The sequence below is a fragment of the Dromiciops gliroides genome, chromosome 1, assembly GCF_019393635.1.
Source record: "Dromiciops gliroides isolate mDroGli1 chromosome 1, mDroGli1.pri, whole genome shotgun sequence".
Lineage (NCBI taxonomy): Eukaryota > Metazoa > Chordata > Mammalia > Microbiotheria > Microbiotheriidae > Dromiciops > Dromiciops gliroides.
The window spans coordinates 490,559,484-490,582,489 of record NC_057861.1 but is presented as its reverse complement, the minus strand read 5'-3'; the positions used below and the strand labels follow the sequence as shown (position 1 = coordinate 490,582,489).

Genomic DNA, 23,006 nt, shown 5'->3' with positions numbered 1-23,006 from the left:
TCTCATCTTTAGGATTTTTTCCTTAAAGAGATTATGATCATTCTTCTTTTAAAACAAACATTTAAGAATGAAGATGACAAAGGCTACCCATGTTGATGATGGGCAGAGTGTGGACTGAAGGATGGGGTCAAGACCATAAAAGGGGAAAGAAAGTGGAAGAGGCCAAAGTAGGATGTTGTGAAGGACGAAGAAGAAGGAGAGAAGCAATAAAGGATTCAAAAACAAAGAAGGATCCAAAGAGAAGGGTATTTCCAAATTGAAGACCATGGAGATGGCACATTTCTGGGCAATGCCAGGGTGTTCAAAGGGATGTCAAAAGGAATATTAAAGCTCTGAAGGCAAGGATGGGGTGGAGAAGAAGACTGTAAGCCACATGAGCTCCTTGGGATAGGATTTAGTGTGATCTGGATGTCGACATAAAACCCTTTCCCCGTTTTGTCCCCAAAAACACGTCCCTCCAGTTAAGCCAGTCAATTTATTGTACCCTTCCCATACCATGTTCATCCCTACCTCTATGCCACCTTCTTTCCCTCCCTTTCTCAATCCAAACCCTTTCCACTGCTCAGCAGCCAAACCATGTCCCACTTCCACTACACCACTTTCTACAACTCCAGTCCACACCAATTCCTTTCCCCTTCTCGCTTCTGAGCCCCCAAGCACAGTGCCAATCAACTTCTGCCTTATCTCATTCTATTTTACACTATTATCCAACAATCTCACATACAATCATTTTACCCCCAATAAAACTGTATGCTCCCCAGCTTCAGAGTGGAAAATATCTTTACACAAGGTTCGTTTCTATGGTAGATGAGGCCTGTGAGGTATACCACAAAAACGTGCACAGGTCACAGCTTGCCAGAGAAGCAAATGGCAAATCCCAAATGACACTCCCCTGTGGGAAATCTGTAAAGTGCAACTATTAAGCATTGCTAAAGATGCCCGTTGATTTACTGCAGTGGTGTTTTAGGGTGAGATGGGTAAGATACAGTAGACAAGACTAAATGCTAAGTTAACGATCCTGAATACTTTGATTCTCATTCAGCTTTACCAAAAGGTTCCATTCGATGTGGTAAGCTGCTTATTCCCTCTTTGCCTAAGATTCCATGAGTAGGTAAAGGGTAATAACATTTACCCAGCTTCCCAGATTGTGGGAGGAAAAAACTAAAAACTCCTATAATTTGGAAACCCTTTGCAAATTACCAAGCAAATGTTCATGAAAAGTTATTAAAATGACAGCAGGTTCAAGCTGTTGTTTTCAGATGTTATTAAACTTAATGATAAATGGAGTGACTTTGTTTTCAGAACCTAAACCTAGATCTCCAGATGAAACATTAGTTATCTCCCCAAGTATTACCTCAATACCCTAGGGGTCTTATTTAGAATTCTAACTTCAATCCTTATTCAACCCACACAAACAATCTTTTTTTACCTTCACACCCTGAATGAGACCATTCATGAGGAAAGTATGTTGAGGAAATGTTTCATGTAGGACCTGCCCAAAAAAAGAGGAAGACAGTCAAATAAACTACATCACAGGCATAAATGCAAACTAAAAGGAATGAAAAGAAACTTTCTTTCCAGGGAAATACAGAAAAATTTTGCCACAAGTTGTTTTGTTGTGGGATTTTTTTTGCCATTATCTTCAAACATACCCTCTTCCTTGTAGACACCCAAACCCATCAGCATTTAGCTAAATAAAGAGACCTCTTTGTTTTTCACTGTTCACAAAGTCCCTGACTTTGGTCACATCAGGTACTATTTAATTTTGTCAACTAGATCCAAAAGTTTTCAATTAGAACATACATGTATGGAATTGCTGAATGCAGCCAGTCACACAACCATGAAGGTCAGGTCCAATCCAATATTTATGTTATCTCATCACTGCAGAAAGGTAATCCTTTAACTCTCCCCTGTCACACTTCCCAGAATACCTGTTCAGGCAGATCAACTGTTGAAGTCTGAGGGGAAGATTAAGACAGCCGTGGCAACTATCTGGGCAAACAGGTATTCTAAGGATGATGGGAAGAGGAATCTTACTGACTCTAAGTTAGGTGACTACAGGGTGATGATGCTCTTTCCTATAAGGAGCTCTGGGTATTGCTTTTGAAACACTGGACAAGATAACTAATGTAGCCTATGAGAGTATTAGTAAAATTATACCAGAATATACAAGGCTAGAACAATAAAAGTCCTATCGCCCCACCAAAATTTGGGACTTCCCTGCAAGTCTCTACCTTATCTGGTCATTTCCCAACCCCATTAGGCCATTCAGATCCAACTAAGGTTTTTTATCTAGATCTGAGAAGCTATTAGAATGAGTCTCCTTAAGGTAGGGGCTGAAGTTTGCCCAAAACTAGGGCTGTATTAACTACAGGACTGGAGGCCATAGGCCTGAATCACTATGTCCTGGAGGTTAAGGAATGGTGCCACTATATAAAGAGCTGGTACATACAAGCAGTTAAGTTACCATTGTAACAAGGGGAACCATAAGAACTTCATGAGGGTAACTCAATTTCTGCTGAAGGTTTTAGAAGGAAAATAATCGAAGCTACCTCATGGTAGCTTCTATGTCATAAGATTTAAAATCACTGGCAACAGCTATTCCCAAGCAAAGTGCTTGCAGTCCATCAGAGGCTTCCTGTCCCTCTCTCTCACATAAACCCAAATACATATACAATACACACACACACACACACACACGCTACTTACTACGAGCATAGGAGTTGTAAGCAGACCCCAAGCAAAGAACTCAAGGAAGATGACGACAACTGCGTGGTACACACTGGGATGGCCAATACCTTGTTGCTAAAAAAAAAAAAAGAAAATAAAATATGAAAAAATTGTGGCCAAATGAGACATGACTTTCCAAAACGTGGCAGGTTTTGAAAGAGTACAAGGCACCGTGCTAAACCCCTTACAAATATTATCTCATTTTATTCTCAAAACACCCAGGAAGGTACCACCCAGATGAAGAATCTGAGGCAAACAGGTTAAATGACTTGCCCTGGATCACACTGCTGGTAAATATCTGAGGTCGAATCTGAACTCAGATCTTCCTGATTCCAGGTCCAATGCTATATCCACTTGTACTCAATGAAATGGTGTTCCAAATTTCATATTTCAAAATGTATATGCCAAGAATAGTTTTTAAAATACTTCTTGTACACATCACAGTTTTACATCAATATAAATTGCAACACTTTGATTTACCACATCTCTCACAACCAAACCTTTCTCTGCACTGACAACACAACTGCCCTCTTCACAACCTGAATCCTACAAAATTATAGTAACCAAGTTTGACCCCAAAGAAAAGATGACAATACAATTTCTTTGAATAAGATGGGGACAAGGGGGAGGAGGAATAGAGCTTATAATAGCGACCTTTTTTTGTTTATTTTTTAATCATAAAAATATTTTATTATTTTCCACTTACATGTAAAGATAGTTTTCATCATTTATTTTCATAAGATTTTTAGTTCCAAATTTTTCTCCCTCCCTCCCCAAAGACAGAAAGCAGTCTGATATAGGTTATATATGTACAATCACATATTTCTGCATTAGTCACCTTTGAAAGAAGAATCAGAACAAAAGTGAAAAACCTCAAAAAAACACACAAAAAAAGTAGAAACAGTATGGTTCAATCTGCATTCAGAATCCAAAGTTCTTTTTTCTGGATGTGGAGAACATTTTCCATGAGTCCTTTGGAAATTAGCAGCCTTTTTTAAATGTTGATTAGTTTTACTGAACTTTTGTTTTCTTCATATTTTAAAAGTCTTTATTATAAGGGATGGTTTTCTAGAAGAAGTTAGAAGGCGGCTTTCACTTGGAAATATAAGTGATAGAAAAGGAAAAATATCAATAGAAATTTATTTTTAATAAAGTAAAATAGGAAAAAAAAACGTAAAATAGGTGGTTAAAGGGAAGATTTTTTGAACCACTCCCTGAGTAAGGAAAGTGAAATATCAAAAGAGGAAGATAAATAAATAAATAAAAAGATGAAGCACAGGGCAGGGCAGGGAAATGGGGGGGGGGAAGGGGCTGAGGGGGGAGAATAGAATAGAATAGAATTGAAGCCTAGTAACAAAACAGCATAAATAAAATGTTTTACTTATTTAGCTACAAAACTAATCTCAAGAAGTGAGTACTAACTAAATATAAAATAGAGGAGAAAAACATACCTAATGATCAAAATTTTAAATTTGAATGGATCAAACAATCCAAAATAGAACAAAAGTGGTTTAAAAAAAAGCCAAAAATCTGTCTTATACAAAAAAAAAATCTAAAAAAGCACACACAGACACGCACACACACATACACTAAGAAGTTAGAATAAAATTTACTTTGCATTAGATGATTCAAGAAAATAAAATACAAATTACCATAATGCTATCAGATAAAAAAAGTTTAAAATCACAATATCAAGAAAGATCAAGGTTAATTACATACATTAGGATAAAAGGAAGCAAAGTGAGTTAGGGGGATGTCTACCCCAAGCACGTGAAGACTTCACCCGATGAATGGGCAGATAAGAACAATTTGTTCCAAAGCCCATGAAGGTATCTGAAGCAGGCAGGTAGAGTTTGGTCAGAATATCAGACACTGGGGCAGCTAGGTGGCGCAGTGGATAGAGCACCGGCCCTGGAGTCAGGAGTACCTGAGTTCAAATCCGGCCTCAGACACTTAACACTTACTAGCTGTGTGACCCTGGGCAAGTCATTTAACCCCAATTGCCTCACTAAAAAAAAATTTAAAAAAAAGAATATCACACACCAAGGTCATTCACTGAAATCTTAGGCAATCACCAGTTGTTAAGACTTTTTTCTTTTTTTTTTTTGTGAGGCAATTGGGATTAAGTGACTTGCCTAGGGTCACACAGCTAGTGTTAAGTGTCTGAGACCAGATTTGAACTCAGGTCCTCCTGACTGCAGGGCCAGTGCTCTATCCACTGCGCTACCTAGCTGCCCCAAGACTTTTTTCTTGCCACTAGATTTCAATGACTGAGAGTTAGGCTGTGCATCTCTGCTTCACTTAAATCCAATTCAGGCACAAATAAAGACATCCCATGATATCACTGGTCCTCTTCGAAAAACAAAGGACGAACAACTATATCACGACAAATGAATTAATAAATGAATAAAACAAGTATTTATTAAGCATTTACTATGAACAAAAGCCCTGCACTAATAAGAAAGTAAGACCGTTTTCCCCTCTCAAGGAACTCACATTTTAGGAAGATGCAACACATACTGGAGGTTTCTGCTATAAGAGAAATGAGATGCAAAGTCACAGTGGTCCTTAGGATGAAAAGGCAAAAAAAAAAAAAGAAAAGAAAAGGCAATGCATCTTCTTTAACATCATTTCCATTGATGAAACCATATCTGGTTTGTTGGTTTGTTTTAATACTGAACCATTTGGTATGGTCAAACAGCCAAACAAGGACAGCTTCTCTAGCTGATAGACTAAAAAGTAAGGCTGACTGAGGAAGGAGGAGGAGGAACACAGCTAGCCCCAGGACTACTGGGGCTTCAGGGTTCTGAGCTGTCTCCATGGCTAACTGAGGATCACACCCTCCTGTCTTTCTTTCAGTGTGCCACAAAAGCTTTCATTGAACTGGTAGACCTGCATCTGTACTGTTATTTACTTAGTTATCCTCTGGTTTTAGAAATCAGGTACATTAAGTACCAAGAAAAATTTATAGTAGGAAATAAGAAATCAGTATCTAAGAAGATGGCACATAGTTTTAAAGAAAAAGTATCTGATTATTAAAACTCTGGTAAAACTGTTCTTCTTGAGTTTACAAACCTAATTCCTTACAACCCATTTAAAATGGTTAAATAAAACCAAAACAAGTCTATTCCTTCTCCATGACAGTCTCTCACATATCTGAAGACAGATAAAATCAACCACCCAGGTCCTTTCTTCTCTCAAGCCAAAAATCCCCAGTGCTTTCAATTGGCTCTTAGATGACACAGTTTCCAGACTTACTACCCTGACAACCTTCCTCTGGATACTTTGTATCTCTACTCTCCTCATTCTCTAATATACTTTTCTGAATAAACACAATACAATGTGTGCCTTACAGTGATTATGAGAAAAGAAACATGTCAATTCTTAGTTAATGTTTTAAAGAAGCTTTTTTTTCTCTAGAAAATGACCTCAGAAATTGACAAAGCTCCTAGCCTAACTAAGGAAGTGCTTTCTCTAGGAACTGAACTCTCAGTAATCTCACAGGGCATCTCATACAAACTATTTGGTGATACAATTGGATTTATGCTAAAATCCTGTAATAATAATACTGTCTTATAATAATACTTTCTTCTCTAGAGTCACTAGAGCTTAGAACTCCTCATTAAATTAAATAAAAATTGTCCCCTTAACTGAAAGTGACAGTAATGAAAGAAAACCAGAGAAATTTTGGCTAGTACAATAAAAAGAGAGAAAAAAATTCTCTACTCAGTGATACTCCACAAAGAAGGGCTTTAAAGATTATCTTGCCTGAAAAAACAAAGCAAACCAGTCAAATTAAAGAAGGACAAGTTGTCATAAGAAACAACAAAACAAATATGATGAATGGAGAGAAAAATACATAACAAGCCTTAAATTAACTGAGTGAAATTGTCAAGCAAATATACATAATGACTACAATACTGTAAAAATGGAAAGAAGCAAAAATAATCAATAATGAAAAGTTGCAGAATTTCCAAGAACAAGGATGGATGGGCCCAAAAAAGTATGAAAAGATACCTCCTCATCTTATTCTTGGTAGAATTGGTAAGACTATGGATGGAATACTGCATATATTTTCAAACTTCTTTAATGAACTGATCAGTTTTGCTGGGGGTTTTTCCTCTCTTCTTCCCCTTTTTTTCTTTTAAAAAAATGTTCTGGGGCAGCTAGGTGGCCCAGTGGATAAACCACCGGCCCTGGATTCAGGAGGACCTGAGTTCAAATCCAGCCTCAGACACTTGACACTAGCTGTGTGACCCTGGGCAAGTCACTTAACCCTCTTTGCCCCGCCCAAAAAAATTTTTCTTGGGGTAGCTAGGTGGCGTAGTGGATAGAGCACTGGCCCTGGATTCAAGAGGACCTGAGTTCAAATCCAGGCTCAAAAACTTGACACTTACTAGCTGTGTGACCCTAGGCAAATCACTTAACCCCAATTGCCTCACCCCCAAAAAAATATTCTTTGTTAAATGGGATGGCTCTTTAGAAAGGGGAAGGACACAGATATAGAGAAAAATCTAGCCAATGTAAAAACAAGAGATAACAATTTTTTTTAAGTAATGGGGGGCAGCTAGATGGCACAGTGGATAGAGCACCTGCCCTGGAGTCAGGAGTACCTGAGTTCAAATCTGGCCTCAGACACTTGACTCTTACTGTGTGACCCTGGGCAAGTCACTTAACCCCTCATTGCCCTGCAAAAACAAACAAACAAACAAAAAAAGTAATAGGGGGCAGCCTAGGGTGGTGAGATGATAAAGCACTGGCCCTGGATTCAGGAGGACCTGAGTTCAAATCTGGCCTCAGACACTTGACATTAGCTGAGTGACTCTAGGCAAGTCACTTAACCCTCATTACCCCACCAAAAAAAAAAAAGTAATAGCTTAACTATTAGAGAAAAGAGCAAATGTTCACTATAACTAGTAGAGGTTCATAATTACATATAGTGTACAAAACAAGTTACTCCCCAGGAGTTTCATTAAATATTTGAAACTTTAACCAAGCTATGAACTTGCCTGTCCAAACTGTGTATCACCACACACACAACTCCAACCAAAAATACAACTCACGAGAGGCAAAGCAGCAAGACAGTTAAAGAAGGGGTTGTATCTAAGTCTAGTTTTCCTTCAATACCTTCAAATGGGAAGATGCACCCCAAAAAGAGAAACAACATAAACTGAAATAAAATGTTTACAAGGAAGTCACTTTGGGAAAAGTAGAATAAAACCAGAATAAGTGAGAATTAATAATACAAAAGAAAGATTATGAGGTAAGAGTGAAGTGGGGGGATGGGTTCAATTGATCAAACTGATCGTGAGGTGTCCCAAAGAATTACAAGACTCAGTGACTCAGTTTCCTAAGTTTTATTAGAATACTGTGATGACCACAGGGAGAAACACCCAAAGGTATTTCAAATAGGGATAGGAAAAATGGTTATATTTATAGTGAGAAAAGTGGGTTATTTCCTCATTATCCTGACTTCCTCCTTAGAGAGGTTCATATCCTAATTTGGACTTCTAGGGTCCTAAGACATCCCTCAAGGCAGTACCTTTTTCCCTGGGGGTGTGTTTTGGGGGTTTAAACATCATAAGATGAACCTAAAGACACATTTGGTCTTTCTGCTCATGTTCCTAAAAACATGTTCAAACTTGTCAGAGTCAGAGGATCTCCCTATTTGTTCTATCTCTTTACTTTAAGATCTGGTTTCTAGGAACAGTTTCTGTTTCCTGTCATTTAGGATTACTAATGGCTATTAATGGTTAATGGTTTCTGTTGGTTACCCAGGTCTTAGTTTCTCAGTTAACCCTTCTGGGTACTACTGATCAAGTCTTAACCCTTTTAACCTCTTTCATCAAGAGAATGCCTGGAAAAAAATTATAATTCTGCATTAACTGTAGCCAGACCCTGGATGTATGGAAGAGCCACTACAACCTCAAGAATAGCATGAAAACATAATAAATAAGTTGATAAAGAAAGGAGTGAAGGGGCAACTAGGTGGCACAGTGGATAGAGCACCAGCCCTGGAGTCAGGAGTACCTGAGTTCAAATCCGGCCTCAAACACTTAACACTTACTAGCTGTATGACCCTGGGCAAGTCACTTAACCCCAATTGCCTCACCAAAAAAACAAAACAAAAAAACAAAAACAAAAATACAAACAAGCACACAAAGGAAATTTGGAAGAAAAAAAAAGTAAACAAGTTTGAATAGTTCAAAAGGGCTAACTCATAATCTAATGTTTTATGTGCCTAAAAGAGGGGGGAAATTTTCCCTTGAAAGTGTCCTTCCTTGGATTTTCAACAGAAATACCCTTGAATAACAGTTCTCAAACTTTTTGGTCTCGAGACTTTGTTACACCCTTAAAAATTATTATGATCGGGGGTGGCTAGGTGGCGCAGTGGATAGAGCACCGGCCCTGGAGTCAGGAGTACCTGAGTTCAATCCAGCCTCAGACCACTTAACACCTACTAGCTGTGTGACCCTGGGCAAGTCACTTAACCCCAATTGCCCCGCCCAAAAAAAAAAAATTATTATGAGTCCTTCTACATACTAGCTGTAGGACCCAAGAAACCTAAAGATCCCAACTGCCAAGGCCAAGGGAAAAAACAGCTCTCTCTCCCACCTCAGGTATGAGGTGTGGCAGGGCATGAGAGATGAGAGTATGCCGATGAGCAATACCAATGTCTTCAGGATGATACATGAGATATGGATGCCCCATTATTCCAAAAACCCCTCCCAGTAGATTCCCTCCCAGTTCTCTGTAGTGCCCTTCCCTCCCTTTTGTTTTGTAAAGAAATAAAAGACCAGATCGTCTCTAACCGGGCATTCAACCAAGGTGATTTGTTTGCAGACTACTATAATTATATATCCCTCTCTCCTAATAAAACTCTTTTTATTATTTAAAAAAAAACCTTTGCTAAAAATCTAAACAAACTATATCTGCAGAATTCCCCTCATCTGCTATTTTAATAATTCTGCCCCCCCCAAAATAAAGAAAATGGGGTTAATCTACCATAATTCATTCTTGATAAAACCATACTGGTTCTTTGTAATATCTGCTTTCTCTTTCTATATATCACCAACTGTCTATTTAATGACCCTTTCTAGGAGTTTCCCGGGAATTTAAGTCAAACCTTTGGCCTAGATTAGTTAGCAGACTCCATTCTCTTCGGTTTTTTTGAAAATTAGGACAGCATCTGCTGTCTCCAACTTTATGGTCTCTCTCTCCCATTGTTCATAAGGTTCTCAAACAACACTGACAGTGACTCAGCAATGACATCCACCAGCTCTTTCAGGACCAGAGGGATATAGTTCCTATGGGCCAGGTGACTGAAATGAATTCATCAAGGACAGTTACAGGGCTCTCTCAAGATCTCCTTACTCATCCCGGCTATCAGCTCTCTGTTAGTCATTTCTGTTCTATCATTTCCAGCATAAAAGGGTCATTATCCTTTGCAGAGAAAACAACTAAATAAGAGCTGAGAAGCTCTGCATTCTCCCTGTTGTCAGTTATCAATTCACTCCAAGCAAAGGTTTTATACTTTCTTTGATCCTCGGAGAAGCTATGCTTTCTCCCACATAACTTTATTTTTACATCTTTAAAAAAATATTTGTGTGTAGTATGTCATCCTTTGGTTACAATCACTTCTTTTGCAGAGTTAGGCACTGAAATCACAAGATTTTGACACATATTAATTTTTTTTTTGGGTCATGGAAACCACACACTGAATTGTATATCAATTAAATAAAGCATACCTTTGGCCAAAAGTCGATTTTTGCAAATCTAGCCTTTATTATAAACCATAACTTTCTTGCTTTTTTAAAATACATTTTTATTTCACTAAATATGTTTCAATTACATTTTTTTATTTTGCCAACAAAACTTTTTGTTTGGTTTTTTATTTGGGGGTTTTGGGGGGGTTGTTTTGTGGAGCAATGAGGGTTAAGTTACTTGCCCAGGGTCACACAGCTAGTAAGTACCAAGTCTCTGAGGCCGAATTTGACTCAGGTGCTCCTGAATCCAGGGCTGGTGCTTTATCTACTGTCCCACCTAGCTGCCCCCAACATACTTTTTTTTTCTTTTTTTCTTTTTTTTTGTAGGGCAATGAGGGTTAAGTGCCCCAAAAAGCCCTTTTTGTTGGCTTTCACTTTCCTTGCTAATGTCAGGGTATTTTGAGTTTTAGCATTTCTCACACAATGGACAAGTAACAAGTCCCACTCCTATATACACAGTCCACTATTTGCTCATTTCCATCTTCCATACATTTCTTTCTTTTTTTCTTTCTTTTCTTAATCTGAAATTGGTTATTGGGTTATGTGGATCCACATTTGGTCTCCTCAAACAAAATCCCATTTTTCCTCTTCACTGAAACTTTCCCTCAGTGTCTTCAGAATCTCATTCTTGGACAACTCTTACTCCTCCTGGACTGAATTTCCTGAAACATTTTCATCCATGGGCTCTTATCTAACATTCTTTAAAATTCACTGAAATCTTCTTTCCCAAAAATTAAGGGTGCATTCAGATGTCGTTTTCCTCTTCTCTATTATAAACTCTAAAATAATGAATGACTTCCCTTCAAGTTTCCCTCATTTCCCTGACAGCAATCAATCCTCCCTATTAATGAGAATCAAATCCAAAACAGAATGCCTTTTTATTAGTTTCCTCTGCCTTTTAAAGGATGAAATTAAGGAAATAAAGAAGTAATTAGGGCACCGGCCTTGAGTCAGGAGTACCTGAGTTCAAATCTGACCTCAGACACTTAACACTTACTAGCTGTGTGACCCTGGCAAGTCACTTAACCCCAATTGCCTCACTTTAAAAAAAAAAAAAAGAAGTTATTAGGGGGGCAACTAGGTGGCACAGCAGATAGAGCACTGGCCCTGGAGTCAGGAGGACCTGAGTTCAAATCTGACCTCAGACACTTGACACTTACTAGCTGTGTGACCCTATGTAAGTCATTTAAACTGGCCCAATTGCCTAACCAAAAAAAAAGAAAGAAAGAAAAGAAGTTATTAGTTGCTCTGCTTTTGGCAGTGAGTGAGCTTGAGCAGATGTCTGGATAACTGAAGTATCCCATCATTACTTGTGATATTTCCCAAAGTCCTCAATTATTTCTTCATTCTGTACAGGTGATGTATAGTATATTCCAATGATAATATCACTTCTATTATCTTCCTTCTCTCTGTCATGTTTCCCTTTGTCGTGTTATAGGTGGGATGATAACCGGAGACCAAGAAGTTACACGCCCATCACAGAAGCTGAAAAGCAGGACTGGAATTTTAACCCAGATTTCTTTCTCCTAGCCCAATGTGGTCCAAGCACCACTGTTACCTCTAAAATCAACATGTCATTCCTTGCAGTGTTAACACTGGATTTCTAAGCAAACAAATGGGCTCAACAAAAAAAGACCATGCCCATAAATGAATGCAAAAAAAGCATTCCATTTTGTTCTCTTGCATATCCCTTTGCACAGGCTCTCTCCATGAAATCAGCTCCACCTATTTATAATCCCTAGCTTCCTTCAAGACTCAGCTTATGTATCTTACTCCTATGAGGTAAGCTCTTCTGATACCCCAGATGTTAGATGTTTCTCACCTTAATTATCTCACTCCACTCCCTCAAATTCAGAACAAGCAGGACATTAGTGACAAAAACATAATGCATAGGGGGCAGCTAGATGGTGCAGTGGATAGAGCACCTGCCCTGGAGTCAGGAGTACCTGAGTTCAAATCCGGCCTCAGAACACTTAACACTTACTAGCTGTGTGACCTGGGCAAGTCACTTTAACCCCAATTGCCTCACTTAAAAAAAAAAAAAGAAAGGAAAAAAAAACATAATGCAATGATGGGCATCATATTGCTTGCCTTCTAAATGGGTGAGGAAGGGAAGAAAAGCATTTGGAAACTGAAAATAAATTTTTTGGGGGGTGAGGCAATTGGGGTTAAGTGACTTGCCTAGGGTCACACAGCTAGTAAGTGTCAGTGTCTGAGGCTGGATTGAACTCAGGTCCTCCTGAATCCAGGGCCAGTGCTCTATCCACTGCACCATCTAGCTGCCCCAAATAATTTTTTAAACAAAGAAAATAGCACTGAAGTTTGTTCTATCTTTGGAGGAGAAACAAGTTGGTATTTTTCCATGTCTGATTTGTATATGAAATTCTCATTTATTTGGTACTTAAGTTCATAATTTTTATGAAAAATAAATTTTAATTTAAAAAATGTTTCTTATATTTAGGTTGTTTAGTTGCCTATATCCCCCAGTATCAGGATTAGAGCATGATTCTTTTTTTTTTTTTAGTGAGGCAATTGGGGGTTAAGTGACTTGCCCAGGGTCACACAGCTAGTAAGTGTTAAGTGTCGGAGCCCGGATTGAACTCAGGTACTCCTGACTCCAGGGCCGGTGCTCTATCCACTGCGCCATCTAGCTGCCCTTAGAGCATAGATTCGTAATCTGAAATTCATGAACTTGTGGTTTTAAATTTTTGATAAATATATGTTGCTATAACGGGCTTCCTTAGAACTTAAGTATTCCATTTGTATCATTAAAAACATTATTCTGAGGGGCAGCTAATGGTGCAGTGGATAGAGCACTGGTCCTGGAATCAGGGAGTACCTGAGTTCAAATCCGGCCTCAGACACTTACACTTACTAGCTGTGTGACCCTGGGCAAGTCACTTTACCCCAACTGCCTCAGCTAAAAAAGAAAAAAAAACATTATTCTGAGAAAGGGGTAAGGGAATACATTTATTATAGCACCTACTCTGTACCAGGCCCTGTGGCTAAACCCTTTATAAATATTCTCTCATCTGATCCTCACAACAACCTGCTAGGTAGCTGCATTAGTATCCCCATCTCACAGTTTAGGAAACTGAGATAGAACAGAAGTTAAGTAAGTGACTTGCACAAGATCACATAGCTAGTATGTGAGTGAGGCTGGATTTGTAATCAGGTCTTCCTGACTCCAGATCCACTGCTCTACCTACTGCACCACCTAGCTGCCTCAAGAAGCAACCCCTAAGCGTCATCAGACAGACAATTTTCAGTCATCTCAGTTATATCCACTCCTTCATGACTCTATTTGGGCATTCTTGGCAGAGATAGTGGACTGGTTTTGCTATTTCCTTCTCTAGTTCATTTTACAAATGAGGAAACTGAGACAAACACAATTAAGTGACTTGCTCAGGTCACACAGCTAGTAGGTGTCTGAAGCCAGATTGTGAACCCAAGAAATGAGTCTTCTTGTCTTCAGCCGGTGCCTTATGCACTGTACTACCTACCTGCCCTCTATGCTTCCAGACTGACAAAGGGTATCCCAGAGGGAAAAAAAAAGTTGAACTCTTGCTCTAAAAAAGCATTTGACAAAGCTATTCCGCCCCTAGGACATTCCATCTTCCACATCCTTGCCTTTTCACTGGCTGGGCCTCATGCCTAGCATGCTCTACCTCCTCGCCTCCTCACCTCCCTGATGGCTTCCTTCATGACTCAGCTGCAATCTTCCCTCTACTGCAAGAGTCCAATCCCAACCCACCTCCTCCCCCACTGTTTAAATCTGTGTGTCCATAGGTGTTTGCCATGTGTCTGCCCTGGTAGAACATGAACTCCCTGGGAGGGAAACGTAGTTTCTAAGTTTGTTCTGTTTTGTTTTAGTCCCTTTGTATCCCCAGCACAAAGCACAGTGCTTGGCACATATACAGCAAGCACTTAAATGCTTGATGACTGGGATCAAAAATCGAAGAATAAGGAGATGGAAAGAGGAATTGTTATCTGTCCTATACTTTGAGTGCATGGGATCATGGGCTTTAAACTTCATATGAGGGGCAGCTAGATGGCGCAGTGGATAGAGCACCGCCCTGAGTCAGGAGTACCTGAGTTCAAATCCGGCCTCAGACACTTAACACTTACTAGCTGTGTGACCCTGGGCAAGTCACTTAACCCCACCTACCTCACTTTAAAAAAAAACACCTTCATATGAATTTCAGAAATCATTTGGGCCAATCCCCTCAATTTATGAGGAAATTGAACATTCAAATCCAAGTACTTGCAATTCCAAATGCAGGCAAGAATTCCAGATTCTTTGTACTACCCTCCACCAATGAATCACTATAATCACCCCTATTATAACAATGTTGCCAATAAATCACACTTAGGAGAAAGAGAAAACTATTTGCCAACCCCTCATTTTCCCTTTCAGGACACTGAGGTTAAGAGAAGTTAAATACCTAATTGTTAAATTTTCAGCATAGGGCAGCTAGGTGGAGCAGTGGATAAAGCACAGGCCCTGGATTCAGGAGTACCTGAGTTCAAATTTGGCCTCAGACACTTGACACTTACTAGCTGTGTGACCCTGGGCAAGTCACTTAACCCCCCATTGCCTTGCCAAAAAAAAAAATTTTTCAGCATAAGCATTTACATCTAGGAAATTAGCAAACTCTACAAATCAGGGCTTGATTTACTGTTTTGTTGATGAGATTTAACAAAGTGATGGAGAAAATGTTAATAATGCAGATTAAATTTAAATTATGTCAGGGGTGCTGGGAGGTAGTGCCTGTTCTTACCAGTACATTCCAGAATAGGCCTTTCCCCAACTGTTTGAAACCACAAAGTTCAGAAGTCCACATGCTTTTAGAGCAGTTATCTCCAGGCTTTTTTGGTAGCATATCAATTCAGTTTAAAGTTTCTGAACATTTGCTATAAATATGGTAAGTAGAAAATTTATTTATAAATTATATATACATTCTATCCAAATGTATTATGCACACCGTAAAATGCAAAAAAAATTAAATGATGTGAAAGATGAAATAAAATCTTAAAAACATTTATTTTACCATACAGGAAGGCTTTTAACTCTCAAAAATATTAATATTTAGTGAGAACAAGGTGACTTAAGAGGCTTCATTTTCTAAAATCAGGATTTGACACTTGGTGATACAGTAATTCAAAAGTCTTGTTCCAAGTCTAGTTTATTTCTATACTTGGTGGTCACAGCTATCCTAGTTACAAAGGATACCTCACAAAAAGATGTGGATCCAAATGGAAGACCCCTGTGCATCAAAGTTGCTGAGCTTACTAAACCATTACATTTATTTTTCAGTTACTCAAAAGATGCTATATGTGTAACACTGGAAGACTTAAAAGCAGATTAGAAAACAGTTTCCAAGTATTTTGTGTACAATGTAATAAGCCTTTATACATTATATTCACACATTGGTTTTGGCAACAAAGTTTAGCTTTTAAATGTAATGATTTCATACTATCCTTAACTATCTCCAGGAACAATATATAATAAGGGACGTTAATGAGAACGAATATTCTAGAGCACAAAGGTCAAGCTGTCTGAAAGCCATGGTTATCACTGAGCATACACATTCATTACAAGCCATCTCGAAACCATCATGAACTATCACAATGCTCTAAAGAAACAAATCTTATATTCCCTCTCCTTGGAATATTAAGGTTATTTTCTGATTTAAACTTATCCTCAACTTAATATTACTATTCTTTGCTGGCAGATGTTGAAATGAAACTGGTTTGCAATACTGGACAGTCATTCAATAGCATTTCTGTAAGTGTGCCAGTGACAGAAGAGAAGAAAGTAACATCTGAAAAAATTCTTTACTACAATGGTTAGTTTATATAGAAACCCTGTTAAAAACAAAGTAATGTATACAACTGAATCTGAAGTACATTTATCATTTAATACAGTGTTTGTCATCAGCCAGGAGAAAAGTAAATACTCAATTTTAATTAATGATCTATTTTCACTGACTTCAGTGGCTAAAAAGAAAATGAATTTCCATCTCAGAAAAAAAGCTTATAAAATTCTCCTACCGCAGTGGATAGAGAACTGGCCCTGGATTCAGGAGGACCTGAGTTCAAATCCGGCCTCAGACCCTTGACACTTACTAGCTGTGTGACCCTGGGCAAGTCACTTAACCCCAATTGCCTCACTAAAAAAAAAAAACCATTGTTTGATACCTAGTCAGATATTGGAAACCTTTGTTCAAAAGTCCAAAATTGAAAATTAAGTATATAGATACAGATATGGATATAGCTACACATTTAATATACATATGTATGTATACATAGATATAATTATCATATTGGTAAATATCTTCCAAGTTGTAGCATTTTCATTAAAAATGTTATTTATATTAAGCAAAACATAAAATATGTAAACTATTATAAGTAATAGTAAACATGAGGGCCCTTGCTGGATTATTTTCATTCTTACAGAATTTCCCATGTAAAATGTTACATAACTGTTTTATTATTAGTTTTATAATTCTATATTTAATTATGGCAGGATAAAATGTTACATTTTTGCCATATTATAAGGTAAATTTAAATTTAAATATTTTGGGACAAAATTTATCATTATAGGCTAATGTGATCATTTACATGAAAATTCTAAAAGAATATTAATGAGTAGGGGCAGCTAGGTGGCACTGTAGATAAAATACCAGTCCTGGATTCAGGAGGACCTGGAGTTCAAATCCGACCTCAGACACTTGACACTTACTAGCTGTGTGACCTGAGCAAGTCACTTAACCCCCATTTGCCCCCGCCAAAAAAAAAAAAAAAGAATATTAAAGAGTAATACATTAAATTATTCGGGAGGTATTCTGGAGAGCAATGTGTACATATACATACACACACACACACACACACACAAAACTGTGCTCTGAGTCACAGGCGTCTTGAGAATTAATCGGCAGAGAGAGATGATAGCAGGGGAAGGTCAGAGATAAGGGAAAGAGCAGCTGGCATTATGTACACTAAAAACGTGTGAATAATTTTTATTTTCCAGGCGAAGTTTGGGCTTAATGTGATTTTGGGAAAAAAGAGTAGTCCTCTTCTAAGCCACTCCTTCCCTTCACAAAAGAGGAAACCCCCTTCCCCCCACCCACACACATACTCTCTAGCTCAATATACCTGCAGTTCTTCTAAGAGGGGACAATATTTTCACTTCACCATTAGGGCTGCAAAGTTTTAAAAGGCAAATAGCCTAGTAGAGTAACAATAGTGTGAATGAGTTTCAAAGTGCTAAAAATTATAAGTGGTGAAGAGAGAGGGCTAGTTGGCCACCTAAACTTAAGTAGAATTCTACCAGTCCTTCAAGGCCACAACAACTGAAGTCCCACTTATTCCATGACTACGCCAGTCCTAACTCTTACCTCCCTTGAACTTCCTCATACATGGTGCTCAATCTCACACAAATCAGCAATAAAGTACTTTCCTATTTGTATCATTTGTTATTGTTTCATATGTGTAATTTTTATTCCTCTTCCAAACATTCTAAGTATTTGGAACTTCTTATCATAGATTTCGTATTGCCAGCGCTTTCAGCATAGAGGATTTGCTCAATATGGCTTACTGATTATTTACCAAAATCTAGGCCACGAGTGTTTTTTCATGGTGGAGAACTCTTTACATAATCAACTCAGAGGGCAAAAACTCACTGTAGAACATCCAACATTCTGATATTTCCATTAAAATTCTAAACTGGTAAATTCTGTGAGAGTCAACTTAAGCTTTGAAATCTGACAGCAGCCGGTACAGAACCATTGGTTTTGTGAGCAACTCATCAATACCTGAAATGTACAAATGAGGGAGTGGAGTATGGGGAACGTGGTGGAAAACACTGTAGAGGGAGCACTGTATACTGAAAGGAGCCCTGAATTTTGAATCCAGATTCCTGAATTCAAATCGAAGTTATGAAATACTGGATATTTTATAGCTATTATGTAAATGTGAGCTATTATTATTTTTAAACGAAGTCATTAAAACAATAAAATAAGTTTTAACATACTACAATATGGAGACAGCAGACTGTATGGTATAGTAGAGAGTTAGCTTCAGAGCCAGGAAGCGCTAAGTCCAAGTCTGACTCATATCAAACAATCAATAAATTTATTAAGTACTTACTATGTGCCAGGCACTGGGCTAAGGCACTGGGTGAACATACTGCTCGTGTGAATCTGAGCAAATCACTTCATGTAAATGCTCTAGGCAACTCTCAATGATTATCAATTACTGAGATGGTGCAGACTTGGCTTTTGTAGAGGGATTTTCCTCAACCAGGAGTTCCCTATATGATATTACCAGCACAGCTTGTTCCTAAGTAAGGCATGCTTAATAAACTTCAAAAATTATAGCACTGAATATGAAAACATTTTAAACTATGCTTTGAGGGAGGAAAAATGTCAAAACATTTTTTTTTTTAAATAAAACACTGCGGGGCAGGCAGCTAGATGGCGCAGTGGATAGAGCACCGGCCCTGGATTCAGGAGGACCTGAATTCAAATCCGACCTCAGACACTTAACACTAGCTGTGTGACCCTGGGCAAGTCACTTAACCCCAATTGCCTCACTAAAAAAAAAAAAAAAGACAGCTGGGTGTGATTCTTACTAATATGATAGGCATAAAAGGGGTTAAAATAGTTTTGCTACTCACATGATTTGCCACTGTACTTCAGAAAAGCCTGAACTATTTAAATCTGCTTATTCCCATGGAAAATGCAATGATTATAAGGACATGTTAGTAATTACTCAGGCTGTTTCAACTGATCATTTCTGGGGCGCAACTCAGTTAAAATAAATATGAAAACTGTTCACTTTACTCCAAGTATTTTCATAAACTAATTCTCTCATGATCTAATCACTTTTTAGCCCAGATTCATCTTTTTCCTCAGTTAATGTTCATTTTTTAAATGCCTATTCTTCCTGAAAGAACTTGAGTCAAGATGAAGGAAGATTCCATTACATGTACTGAATTATATTTAGAATACAAAGATGAGACAAAATAAATGAGCTGAGTGAAACTCTCTTCTCCAACCCGCCCACCTAATTTAGTGCCAGAACAACTGCATAAGGTGAGGACAAGAGATTAGATTTACTGTTCAACTGTTCAAGTCATATGGCTTAGATAATTTTCTGGGGGAATCAACTGCTGAAATATCTCTGAGTGCCCTGTATATAGGTGGGAGTCCAGCAAATATCTAGTGAATGCTTTATCTCAAATCCTTAAATGCTGGAACATTGTTACAGAACCAAACCAACCTGATATGTGTTGGCACATAATCACCACAGTCTACATATGTTTGCAGCATAAAGATATCTCAAAGTCTGGATTTTGCTATCTCAAAATATGCAACTAGATTCACTTCAACAAGCATTTATTTTTTTTGTTTGTTTTTTTGTTTGTTTGTTTTGTTTTTTAGTGAGGCAATCGGGGGTTAAGTGACTTGCCCAGGGTCACACAGCTAGTAAGTGTTAAGTGTCTGAGGCCGGATTTGAACTCAGGTACTCCTGACTCCAGGGCCAGTGCTCTATCCACTGTACCACCCAGCTGCCCCAACAAGCATTTATTAAGCAACTACTATGTGTCAGGTATACAGTCCTTGCTACATTACATGTACACGCTACATTACTGGAATAAACAGTACACACAGAGGGGCAGGCTAGGTGGCGAAGTGGATAGAGGCACCGGCCCTGGAGTCAGGAGTACCTGAGTTCAAATCTGGTCTCGGACACTTAACACTTACTAGCTGTGTGACCCTGGGCAAGTCACTTAAACCCAATTGCCTCACTAAAAAAACAAAAACAAAAAACAAAAAAAACCACAGTACACACAGAGATAAATTACATACAAGTCTTGTAAAGAAAAAATTACAAAGTAATTTTCAGGAGGGGAAAGAACTAATGACTGGAGAAGATCAGGAAAGGATTCTGCAGTGAACATTCATATATAATATAGAGACCAATGTCTTCTTATAAAACCATCCAGTAGCTATCCAGTTGCTATCCAGTAGCAAGCAACTTATACTCGGTGGTAATCTTACAGCCCTTTCTTAGTTTGGCAGGTAGACCTCAGACAAACTGAAATATAGTAGTTTCAGGCCCTGGCACATCTTTCACTGAGAAGAAAGATGGTGGGGATGAAGTATTGGCAGCAACCAAACATGCAAAATAAGAGCTTCAAATTCTGCTTGTATATGCCTTGGGCAAAAGAGCAGCCTACACTCCACCCCACCAATTTTATGGAAGGGAGGGGATTCCAGCCTGCTGAACTTAGTAGCTGGCTCTTTTTGATCAGGCCATCTGCTGACACACAGGGGAAGATAAGATTGAATAAGCATTCCATTAAACATGCAAAAGAGCCCCAACCAGTGGCTCACAATAGATGGGTAATCCAAGTAGAAATTTTATAGACATACAGAGGACAGAGAGTACCTTGGGCACACAGTTGACATTTAAAAATGTTTAATGAACTGAATTTGCCCAAGACAAGAATCAGTGTTAGAGCTCTTACTGAAGTTGCATTCTCCTGATCCCCAAACCACTCATAGCAGGACCAACAAGAGACAGAACAGTGTAATGCCAAAATAATGGAATTGTAGTCAGGATGTGGGTTCAGGATTCATTGCAGATAGCACCTCTGTGATCTGGGAAGTTACATTACTTCTCTGACCTTTTTCTTAATCTGTAAAATGAAGGAGGAAGGTTGAAAGGTCAGACTAGATCATCTCTGATCCATTCCAACACTAAAGCCATGATCCTATGTATTCTGGGATAACAGGAGCCTAGAAAATGAAAAACTCTTCCTAAGTTGGACTGTTCCATTTCCCTGTATAAGCATAAGATCTACCAGCTCAGTGGATGGTTATATAGTCAAGGTGTCAGAATGACATACATTGGAGACAACACCAAGGAGGTCTCAATAGGAGAAAACCTCATGTCCATCACAGAAAGGAAATGAAGGTGGTTATTTTTGTACAGCAGAGAATGAACACTTTATACTTCTTAGGGGTAAATACTGGACCTTGAATTTCATGTACACAGAACACTCCCAGATGAAGAAATTCCATCTACCAACACAGATCCAAAATGTTCTCCGCAGCTTATAGCCAGTTGCCTAGAACACTGAAAGGTTAAATAACCTTCCAGGTTCAAATAGCCTGAATGTCCCAGAGATGAATTCAGATTTTCCTAGCTCCTACCCAGCTCCCTAACTACTACACCACTGCTTCCCTTGGGATTTTGTGATTTTAGAAAAATATCCTACAGACAGAGAAATAAGAATACTCAGTTTCACAGAGAAAAGCCTCTAAGTGGAGCTGTTCAGCAAACAGAAGGGCAGAGACCAACAGTCCCAAGTTTATTCAAACCTTTCTACCATCCCCTCTCAAATACTACTTTAGGTGAAACACTTGGAAAAATCTTTACCAGGTGGCCAAACTTCTCATAAGGAACCTAAGATATAATGAGGGAAGTTTATAACTGTTCCTCAATCTTTCAACTGAGTAGCCCATAATTACCTTTTTTGTGCCACCAAAAATGTGAGATCCATGCCCTCTTTTCTACTCCTACAATCCTTTTTTTTCTTTCTTTTTTTTTTTTTTTGGTGAGGCAATTGGGGTCGTAAAAATATTTTAACTGACTAGCTGGCTCCTAATCTAACTGGCGGGCCTAATCTGGGGACTTTTGACTGGCTGGCTATCTGACTGCTATTAATTTCCTAAACCAATCTGTTAGGGCCCTTTAAAAATTTTTCCACACTGCTCCGCTCCCAAATTGATAAGCAAAAGAGGATTAAAATACTTCTTTTAATTAATTAAAGCAAATATGGGGTTTATTTAGGTGAATAAATTTAGAGTTAAATGTAGAAACAAGGATAACAAAAGTAAAATACAACCTGTCAGCCTTTAAACTTTCTGCCACCTCTCACCTATGGGTATGCTGGGCCACTGCCACCGCTTGAACTGATTTCAACTTTCACTTTTTTTCTCCTTCACTCCAGCTCCCCTGCTTCACTTTCACTGCTCAATTCCTTTCTTCTAACTCCAAGCCCCTAGCTTCATTCTTTAACTTCTCTCTCACTACTTTAGTGATGAACCCCTAGGCACTTTACTCCTTCCCAATCCTTCCTCTATCTGTCCCTCTCCCTCAGCTTCTGGGCCAGGGGAGCTCGAGTTTCCCCATGCACACCACACCCAGGGCTCAAGGGGCACACGCCCCCTGCTGCTCCCCTGGGACCTCCTCACCTCAGAGGCCAGCCTGGATGAACCCAGGATCTCTGGGGTAGATCGCTTTGGGGAGGAGGGAGCTGGGGCTTTTTCCCCAGCTGGCCTAGGTAAGGCTCATGGGGCTTTTCAGCTCAGCTGAAGTGGAGGGGGAGGGGCCACAGACCCTCTTACATAGAAAAAATCCCTTAGGGCCTAAGGCTTTTTAATCTCAGCCCAAAGGCAGGGTCCCCAACTCACAATAAATTCCCACAGGGTTAAG

General features: G+C 38.8%; 1 protein-coding gene across 1 annotated transcript in view; it reads right to left on the bottom strand.

The window, feature by feature from the left end:
* MFSD14B (major facilitator superfamily domain containing 14B) overlaps positions 1-23,006 on the bottom strand; it is an 87,989-nt gene that overhangs the window by 48,347 nt on the left and 16,636 nt on the right. Inside the window, exons 2-3 of the mRNA XM_043975409.1 lie at positions 2,710-2,805; positions 1,430-1,492 (exon numbers count right to left, since the gene is read on the bottom strand). Coding sequence (XP_043831344.1) covers positions 1,430-1,492; positions 2,710-2,805 — 159 coding nt within the window. The remainder of the gene's footprint in view (positions 1-1,429; positions 1,493-2,709; positions 2,806-23,006) is intronic.